Here is a 10,418-nt window from a genome sequence, read left to right as displayed (position 1 = left end):
ATTTCTCGCTTTCTGTCTCTATGTCTCTCTCTGTCTGTCTGGCAAGCGCACGTGCCCTATAGCGAAAACCTCTCAAAAAAAAAAAAAGAAAAAAGAAAATTTGAAATTATTGGAACTAGCAGTTAGCGTAATCGCTATGTCGCTGGACTCCCATGTAGTCAACCATGGTTCAAGTCCCGGACCCGGTGGCTTAAACTCACGCCAGGCACGTGTGTGTGCATGCCCAAGACCCCGAGAGGAGAATGGAGGAGAAGGGATTGCGGTGTGGCCATCCCCCCTGGTGGGTGATTTCTCGCTTTCTGTCTGTCTGTCTCTCTGTCTGTCTGGCAAGCACACGCACTGTACAGCAAAAACCTCTCCAAAAAAAAAAGAAAGAAAATTTGAAATTATTAAGGCTGCCAGGTGGCATAGTGGTCAAAGCTGCTGGATTCCCACGTGGCTGACCGTGGTTTCAGTCAGTCCTGAATGTGGTGGTTTGCTTTCTTGCTTTCCCTTTCTCTCTCTCTCTCGGTCTCTCTCTGTTCTAATTGAAGATAATAATAATAGCAAATGGAATTAAATAAATAATTTTTAAAATTATTTTTAAAAATTTTTCTGGGGAACCAGCAGTTAGCGTAATGGCTATGTCGCTGGACTCCCACGTAGTCGACCGCGGTTCGTGTCCCGGACCCGGTGGCTTAAAACTCACGCCGGGCGCGTGTGCGTGCGTGCCCAACTTACCAGACAGAGACAGACAGAGAGACAGAGAGACAGAAAGCAAGAAAATCACCCCTCGGGGGGATGGCCATGCCGCAGTCCCTTCTCCTCCATTCTCCTCTTGGGATCTTAGGCACACACGCACACATGCCCGGCGTGAGTTTAAGTCACCGGGTCCGGGACTCGAACCGCAGTCAACTACATGGGAGTCCAGCGACATAGCCATTATGCTAACTGCTGGCCCCATAATTTTTTTTTAATTTGAAATTCAGACCAGCAGATGGAATAATGGCTACGTTGCTGGATTCCCATGTAGTTGGCTGTAGTTCGAGTCCTGGACCCAGTGGCTTAAATTCATGCTAGGCATGTGTGAATGCATGCCCTGGATCCCAAGAGGAGAAGGGATTGTGACGTGACCATCCTCCCGAAGGGTGATTTCTCACCTTATGTCTTTCTGATGAGCGCACGCACCCTATAGCAAAAACATCTCAAAAAATTTTTTTGTTTTAAAATTATGGCACCAGCCCTGTGGCCTGGTCCTTAAGGGAGTGGATCCCACATGATAACCATGTGGGATGGTTGGTCAAGGCTTGGACCTGGCGGCTGGGAAACGTACTGGGCACATCTGTGCGCATGCCCGAATCCCAGCGGCACGACCGTACCCCACTGGGGGTGCTTTCTCTCCAGCTTACGTCTAAGCATGTGAGCACGTGTGCCTTCTGGCAATATTAGGTTTTTCTATGAAAAATACGTCAGTGACTTTTCTGACGACTCAGTAAAACTAGAAAAGTTGAACTTAGGCGGCTCTCATTACATTTTTTTGGATAGCACTGGTCTGAATTCTCCCCATACTTCAGGTCATAGCTGAAATTCCACCTCTTTTTCCATGAAGCACTCTCTGATTTGACCCATGGCTAAAAATTACCTCATTCCTTAGCTCACCTGCCCCATTTTTTTCTTTTGAGAAATTTTTGCTATAGGGCACGTGCTTGCTAGAGACAGAGACACAGGAAGTGAGAATCACCCCTCCAGGGGATGGCCACGCCACAATCCTTCCTCCACTCTCCTCCTGGGATTTTGGGCACACACACACCCAGTGTGAGTTTCATGCTGCTAGGTCCGAGACTTGGACAACAACTGACCACGGGGAAGTCCAGCCCTTAACCACATGCCACCTGCAGCTTCTTAAATCACATTATTTTCTAACCTGACTTAATGAATTTGACTCTTAGCTGTTAATGACAATATTTGTTCTAAATAAATAACTGTCCTTTCACTAGATTGTGAACCAATTTAAACCACTGGGGGCCAGCTGGTGGTGTGGAGGTTAAGGCCCTGGATCCTACATGGCCAACTCCAGAGTTCGAGTTTCTGACCTGGCAGCTTGAAAAACATGCTGGGCGTGTGTGCCTAGGTGCCCCGATTCCCGAGAGCAGACTAGAGAAGGGACCGGTCTGAGGGGTGACCTCACTTCCCCACCTCTCAGTGGTGCTCTGGTAAGCTCACACACGCAATGACAAAAATGGGAAAGAAAGAAGCAACGTGCTGGAGTGGGTCCTGAGGGTGACGCCGGCACGCCTCACTTGAAATGTTTCACCTGTGACCCCAAAAAGCCAGCTGTTACAAGATGGACTATGGGAAGCAGCCGTGTTCAAGAGAGATCATGTTTCCTTCAAGGTGTATCAAGGGGAGAACAGGTGGTGTGGTTAAGGCGCTGGACTTCCACATGGCTGACCGTAGTTTGAGTCCAGGACCTGGCAGCTTGCTTTCATGCCTTGTCTCTCTCTCTCTCACTCTGGTCAAATTAAGAATAACAGTAATGGGGGGAACCAGCAGTTGGCGTAATGGCTATGTCGCTGGACTCCCACGTAGTCAACCGCGGTTCACGTCCCAGACCCGGTGGCTTAAAACTCATGCCAGGGGAACCAGCAGTTAGCGTAATGGCTATGTCGCTGGACTCCCACGTAGTCGACTGCGATTCACGTCCCAGACCCGGTGGCTTAAAAGTCACGCCGGGCACATGTGCGTGCGTGCCCAAGATCCCGAGAGGAGAATGGAGGAGAAGGGATTGTGGCGTGACCATCCCCCCTGGGGGGTGATTTCTTGCTTTCTGTCTCTCTGTCTCTCTCTGTCTGTCTGGCGAGTGCAGGGCACGCTCCCGATAGTGAAAAAAAAAAAAAAACCAAAAAAACTCATGCCGGGCACATGTGTGTGTGTGCCCAAGATCCTGAGAGGAGAACGGAGGAGAAGGGATTGTGGCGTGGCCATGCCCCCTGGGCGGTGATTTCTCGCTTTCTGTCTCTCTGTCTCTCTCTCTTTCTGGCGAGTGCATGCGCCCTATAGCAAAAACCTCTCCAAAAACATTGGAAAATTAAAAAATAAAAGTAATGATAAATAAAAGGAAATTATTTTTATAACAAATTTTGAAATTTTCTTATTTTATTATTTATTCATTCATTTATTATTATTTGACCAGAGAGAGTCACAGAGAGAGAGAGATGAAAGTGAGAGAGCAAGCCACCAGTCCGGGACTTGAACCATGGTCAGCCATGTGGGAGTGTCCAGCACTTTAACCACACGCCACCTGCTGGCCCCCAAGGAAATAATTCTTTTTAAAAAAAAAAAGTGGATCAAAATCCTTGGAAGGGGGCCAACAGGTAGTGTGGTAGTTGAGGTGCTGGATGCTCGCATAACTGACCATGGTTTGAGTCCCAGCCCTGGCAGCTTGCTTTCTCAATTTTCCTCTCTCTGTCTCTCTCTGTTCAATTAAAAGGATGATTATGATGAGTAAAATTAAATAAAATAATAAATAAATTTTTAAAAAACCCCTGGAAGGGCATAAGATTTTTTCAATAAGTATTTTTTGCTTCATTTTATTCCTTTTTGCCTAAAAAAATAATTTTTAAGCTTTTATGCTTTAAAATCACACTGGGGATGGCAGCAGGTGGCGTGGCAATTGAAGGCGCTGGATTCTCACATGGCTGGCTGCGTTTCGAGTCCCTGACCTGGCCGCTAACTTTCTCACTTTCCCTATCTCTCACTCTGGTCATATTTAAAAATAATAATAATAAATAAAGTTAAATGAAAATATTATTTTTTAAAAATCACACTGGGCATATGTGTTACGTGCCCCAAATCTCAGAATTGAGAAGGGATTGTGGCGTGGCCATCCCTCCGGGAGTGTTTTCTCATTTTCCTCTGCCTCTCCGGCAAATGCCCATGGCCTATTGCAAAACTAAAATAAAGAGAAAGACGGCGGGGCCCACCTAAGGCACAGTGGTCGTAACACGATACTCTGCAGGTCCACAGACCCTACCGAACACTGGCGTACCGTCCCAGGGCTGCCGAAGCCGGGGCTGGGTCACGGCATGAGGCTTAGCTGGGAACCACGGGTGTGTCTCACTCATAAGTGAGTTTAAAGGGGAAAGATAAAGGCACTGCTCTGTGGGCCAGCTGTGCACCGTGGTTCGGCAGCTGGAGCCTACACGGCTGACTGTGCTGTTTGCATCCTGGACCCAGTGGCCTGGAACATGCTGGGGACATGTGTGTGCATGCCCAAAAGTCCCAAGGAAAATAAGGGAGAAGATGACATTGTGGCCATCCCCCTGGGAGGTGCGTTCCTCTCCCTCTGTCTCTCCAGTGAGCATGTGTCCCCTATGGCAAACACCATAAAGGAAAAACAGTGTTCTAAAAGGCCCGCAGGTAGCGTGGTGGTTAAGGTGCTGGGACCCCACACAGCTGACCACAGTTCAAGTCTTGGACCTGGTGGCTGGAAAAATCACCAGGCACATGTGGGTGCACGCCCACAATTTAGGAGGAGAATGGAGAAGAGTTTTGCGGTGTGGCCATCCCCCCCCGGGGGTGATTTTGCACTCTCTCTCTCTCTCTCTTTGTCTCTGAGCACATGCAGCCTATGTCAAAAGCCTTAAAAATAAATAAATAAATAAAAGGCACCAGGGCCAGCAGGTGGTGTGGTGGTTAAGGTGCTGGACACTCCCACATGGCTGACTACAGTTCGAGTCCCAGACCCGGTGGCTTGCTTTCCCATATTCCTCTGTCTCTCTCTCTCTCTCTCTCTCTCTCTCTCTGTGTGTGTGTGTGTGTGTGTGTGTGTATGTGTCTACCTGATCAAATTAAAATAAATGAATGAATAAATAAAATGAAATGATTCTTTTTAAAAAAGAGGCACCACCATGGTGCCTTTTCCTCTCGTGGTCTCAGCGGCACGTCACTCAGCACTTAACTGGAGTGCCCTGAACCTCGAGTGCGTGTCAGCGAGTAACGGATGCGTCGGCATACTCCTCACCTCCGGAGAGCCCCGTCTGGGAGAGGGCGGCGTCATTGTTTATGCTGTTACAGTAACCTCCCACTCTGTTCTAAAACGGGATTAGAACTGGCTCTCGGCTAATCAGAAACAATGAATACAGGGAGATGGTGGCAAATGTACAAAAAAGGAAAACGAATGTGGAGATTTATAGATTTCATCCCAGTGGACAGGCTGGAAAACTTGAAGGCAGAAACCAGAGAGGTGGTTCTCGAGGGTGGGGTGGAGAGGAGCGATGAGGTCACCCCGCCTGCTCCGTCGCCTCCTGCTCTGTCTGCACTCACGTGCAATTGGTGGTTCAGTTAGAAAATAGTTTGGTGGAAAGAGCCCTGAAATTTGGGGTGGCAAACCAGAGTTAAACTACTCCAAGCCACTGAGCCTGAGTTCCTGGCACACAGGAAGTGAGAGTACGGGACGGCAGGGTTGGTGTGGAGAGCTGGTGAGCTCCCTGGTGGGAAGGGCTGTGTACACCAAGAGTGCAGAAAACTCGGTCCCTAGGGCAGGCTTGAAGGAGGTCAGGGGAGGAGTGGCCCCAGAGAACAAGACGTCCTGCCTACGTGTGATGGCAGCCCGCAAACCCGAGACACCGGCCTCCGGCCACCTCCCTTCCCTGGGACAGAATACCTCGCGCCACGCGTGCCCACCACCCTGTACCGCGGCCCTGCCATGTACCGTGGGCCTACCCTGCCCTGTACTGTGGGCCTACCCTGCCCTGTACCTGTACCACCGCCCTGCCCTGTGCCGCGGGCCTGCCCTATACCGCAGGCCTGCCCTGTGCCGCGGGCCTACCCTGTACTGCTGCACTTCTTCGTCGCGTTTCTGCCTCAGGAGTGTGATCTGGTCCTCCAGGTTCCTGTTCTGCAGGTGGAGCTGCCGGGCCTCTGCCTGCAGGGGTCTCAGAGCCTCTTTCATCTCCTGGATCTCGGCCTGGACTTTCTGCAGAGCCTTGGTTCCGGCCTCCTTCCTCTCCAGGAGCCGCAGCAGCTGAGGTTCATACTCCTCCTCCAGGCCCTGGCGGCTCTCTGCCATGAGGTTCTCAAACTGGGCCGAGAGCCGCCGGCTCTCCTGGAGAAAGTGCCCGTCCCCCTGGCTGGGGGGCGCTTCTAGTCGCTGCCGCAGCTGCTCCTTCTGCTTCTGACAGGCGTCCCGGAGCTGGGCCAGCTCCTGCGAGAGCTGGGCTGCCCGGGTGGTCAGCACGTCCCGGAGATCGGCCCACTGGGCCACGTCCTGCTGGCGGCACTCCAGCTGGTACTGGTAGGCCACGCACTCCTGTGTCACCTTGAACAGCCGCTGCTTGACCAGCCGGACCTCCTCCCTGAGCCCGTCCCGCTCCAGCTCGGCCTGGGCGTGCAGTTTGTAGGCCGCCAGGATGTCCTGGTGCACCTGCTGCACCTCCTGCAGGGCCGGCTCCCTCAGGACCACCAGCTCATGCACGAGCTGGTCCCGCTCCTCCTCCAGCTGGGCCACGGCCCGGACACACTGCTGGAAGCGCCCCTCCAGCAGTTCCAGGGCCTCGATGCTTAGGGCCTCCTCTGAGCTGGGGCTGGGCTCTGCTTGGGGACCCTCTTTGGGGCTAGACTTCTCGGGCCCTGGGACCATTCCTGCCCCACTGACAATCTGCTCTGGGCTGGGGGGCCTTCCTGGCTCCCCCATGGCCCCTGTCCCCTGCAGACCTCCCGGGTCACCCACATCCAGTGCCGTGACAGGCTGCCCAGTCTCCTCGATGTACAGCGTCTCCTCTGGCTTCTCGGTCTCTTCCACGTGGAGGATCTCAAGGTCGTCTGCGTCTCCCAAGTAGAGAATGTCCTCCAGGTTCACGGTTCCCTCCAAAGACAGAGTGATTTCTGGGTTCAGGGTCTCGGTCCTGTTCAGGGATTCGAGGTTCTCTTGAAGAGGACCAGCCTCTGCTCTTGCTTCCCTGCAAGACAAGCAATTTAAAGTGAGACGGTGACCCCACTGCCAGGAGGGCCGGTGACCGAGCCACTTGCCATGGGCCGAGATTTTATCTGGTCCTCAGCAGCACCTGTCCACTTGCTTCCCTTTATGGATTTCCCTGCAGTCCATTGTTTGGGTCCCTGTCACTGTCACATCTCTGTCACCTTCTAGGACAGGAAACTTACACCTGAGGCACTGCTATGAGGGGACTTTAACAAGATGAAAAAATTAAAGAATGGGTGATGTGGTGGTTAAGGTGCGGGACTCCCACATGGCCGACCGTGGTTTGAGTCCCGGGCCTGGCAGCTCGCTCTCTGGTGAGTGCAGTGCCCTACAGCAGATTTAAAATAATAGGGACCAGCAGATGGCATAATGGTTACGTCGCGGAAGCTGACCGTGGTTTGAGTCCCAGACCTGGTAGCTTAAAACTCACACCAGGTGTGTGTGCATGCAAGCCCAAAATCCCAAGAGAATGGAGAAGGGATTGCTGCATGGCCATCCCGCTGGGGGATGATTTCTCTCTTTCTGCACACACGCCACTGGGTCCAGGACTCAAACCTCAGTTGGCCCTGTGGGAGTCTAGCGGCGTAGCTACTATGTCATCTTCTGGCCGCCATCCATGTAAGCTTATTATATATTTTTTTTAAGAATTATTTATTTGTGGGAACCAGCAGTTAGCGTAATGGCTATGTTGCTGGACTCCCACATAGTTGACCGCGGTTCGCGTCCCGGACCTGGTGGCTTAAAACTCACGCCGGGCGCATGTGCGTGCGTGCCCAAGATCCCGAGAGGAGAATGGAGGAGAAGGGATCGTGGCGTGACCATCCCTCCTGGGGATGATTTCTCGCTTTCTGTCTGTCTGGCGAGTGCACGTGCCCTATAGTGAAAACCTCTCAAAAAAAATAAAAAGAAAAAATAAAAAGAATTATTTATTTGGGACCAGTGGGTGGCATGGTGATTAAGGACACTGGATTCCCACATGACCATGGTTCGAGTCCCAGATCTTGTGGGTTGGTTTCTCACTTTCCTTCTCTCTCTCTTTCTCTCTCGCTGTCTCTCTCTGGTCAAATTAAACAAAGAATGGCGGCATGGAGGTTAGGGCACTGGACATTCTACAAAAAAGAATTATTTATTTGGGACCAGTGGGTGGCATGGTGATTAAGGACACTGGATTCCCACATGACCATGGTTCGAGTCCCAGATCTTGTGGGTTGGTTTCTCACTTTCCTTCTCTCTCTCTTTCTCTCTCGCTGTCTCTCTCTGGTCAAATTAAACAAAGAATGGCGGCATGGAGGTTAGGGCACTGGACATTCTACATGGCCGACCACGGTTTGAGCCCCAGACCTGGTGGCTTGCTTTGTTACTTTCCCTCTCTCTCTCTCTCTCTGGTCAAATTAATATAAATGAATGAATAAATAAAATCAGAAAATAAATAAATAAAGTTAAATAAAATAATTCTTAAAAAACCTTAGGGCCAGGAGGTAGTATGGTGGTTAAAGGCTCTGGACGCCCACATGACTGACTGTGGTTCGAGTCTCTGAGCTGGCAGCTTGTTTTCCTACTTTTTCTCTCACTCAGTCCTTCTCTGGTCAAATTAGAAGAAACAAATACATAAAGTAAAATCATTATTTAAAAATTTGTTAACGATTAATTTTATATGTTGTTATTATTTTTAATTTGACCAGAGAGACACACAGAGAGAAATGGAAAGTGAGAAAGCAACCCGCCAGGTCCGGGACTCAAACTGTGGTCAGCCATGTGGGAGTCCAGCACCTTAACCACTGGGCCACCTGCCGGTCCCTCCATGCAAGCTTTTTAAACACTCGGGATAACCAGCTTATCTTTCAATTATTCCACAAGTGTCAGGATCCCCAGCGCCTTCTCCACGTGGATCACACGTCCCGCCCAGGCCCCGCCTGCCACTGTCCCGAGCCTTGAAGGACTGAGGCAGCTCCCCAGATGCGCTCTAGCAGCGATCTGAGGCAGCCGGCAGGGCACAGGCTCCGCACACAGGCAGCTCCTCCATGTCATGACAGGTGCTGAGGACCACTCGGGTCCTGCAGACTTTGTTTTTAATGCCAGAGGGCGCATACACGAGAGAGAGCGAGAGAGAGAGAGAGAGCGAGCGCGCCCCCAGGGCCTCGTCATCCTGCAGTCCTTTCCCCTTCAGTTTTCTTCCCCACCAGATCCTGGGCATACATACGCTGGCTGCCATGTTTTCCAGCTGCTGGGGCCAGATCAAAGCCTGGCTGGCCATGCGGGATCTGGTGTCCTCTGAGTGGTACACCCGCTGTGCTGTGGGGTTGGCCCCTCCAGACTTCACCCAAATGTTCTTTTTAAAAAAATATATTTTATTTAGGGACCAGCAGATGGCGTAATAGCTACATCATTGGACTCCCATGTAGTCGACCGTGGTTCAAGTCCTGGACCCAGTGGCTTAAACTCCCGCTGGGCACATGTGCGTGCGTGCCCAAGATCCTGAGAGGAGAATGAAGGAGAAGGGGTTGTGGCCATCCCCCCGGGGGGTGATTTCTCACTGTCTGTCTCTCTGTCTTTCTCTCTTTCTGGGGAGCACACACGTCCTATAGCAAAACAAAACAAAACATAAAAACAAAAACTCTTTTTTAAAAAAAGAATTATTTTATTTAACTTTATTTATTTATTGTAATTTGACCAGAGAGGGACAGGGCAAGAGAGAGGGGAAAGAGAGAGGGAAAGGAAAAGACCCAGCCACCGAGTCCGAGACTCGAACCAGTCGGCCATGTGGGAGCCAGCACCCCTAACCACCACACCACCTGCCGGCCCCACACCAAGTGTTTTGGAGCCACAGCTATGGTTCCTTAAAGCTCTATCTTGTTAGAACTGATCCATCTCTCTCACCTGACAGGCTCCTAACTCAGATTCTGGTTCCGCCCGCTGCTGAGGCAGAAAGCTACCTCAGGTGCTGCACGGCTGGAAACCATGTGGCGACCGTGGGTCTGGATCCCAGGTTAGCCTGGAAGGGCGGCGTGCTCACCGTGCCCAGGAGCCCGAGGAGCTGGACGGTGAGAGGAAGGGGGCTGCAGGGTGATGAGACCCTGTTGAGCGTATTTCTTCTTCTTTTTTTTTTAAGATACTCAACATCTTTCTTTTAATTTATTCATTCATTTATTTTTAATTTGACAGAGAGACACAGAGAGAGAGAGAAGTGGGGAAGTGAGAAAGCAAGCCACCAGGTCCAGGACTTGAACCGTGGTCAGCCATGTGGGAGTGTCCAGCACCTTAACCACCATGCCACCTGCTGGTTCCTTCTTTTTTTTTTTAAGAATTATTTCTTTCAATTATATTTCTTATTGTTATGATTTTAATTTGCTAAAGGCACATGAGCTCACCAGAGAGACAGCGAGCAGGAAAGTGAGACAGACAGGGACTCAAATCAGTCGACTCCATGGGAGTCCTATGGTTCGTGCCTGCCCCAAGGGTA

The 10,418-nt window shown here is 51.0% G+C and overlaps 1 protein-coding gene across 1 annotated transcript in view; it reads right to left on the bottom strand.

Moving 5' to 3' along the window:
- Nucleotides 1-7,084, bottom strand: part of SYNC (syncoilin, intermediate filament protein) — a 14,198-nt gene extending 7,114 nt beyond the window's left edge. Inside the window, exons 1-2 of the mRNA XM_006158144.2 lie at nucleotides 7,044-7,084; nucleotides 5,810-6,938 (exon numbers count right to left, since the gene is read on the bottom strand). Of these exons, the coding sequence (XP_006158206.1) occupies nucleotides 5,810-6,938; nucleotides 7,044-7,084 (1,170 nt within the window). The remainder of the gene's footprint in view (nucleotides 1-5,809; nucleotides 6,939-7,043) is intronic.
- Between the last annotated feature and the right edge of the window lie 3,334 nt (nucleotides 7,085-10,418).

This window comes from Tupaia chinensis, unplaced genomic scaffold (genome assembly GCF_000334495.1).
Source record: "Tupaia chinensis unplaced genomic scaffold, TupChi_1.0 Scaffold000573_1, whole genome shotgun sequence".
Lineage (NCBI taxonomy): Eukaryota > Metazoa > Chordata > Mammalia > Scandentia > Tupaiidae > Tupaia > Tupaia belangeri.
The sequence above is the reverse complement of the archived record's forward strand: the minus strand, read 5'-3'. Positions and strand labels throughout refer to the sequence as shown.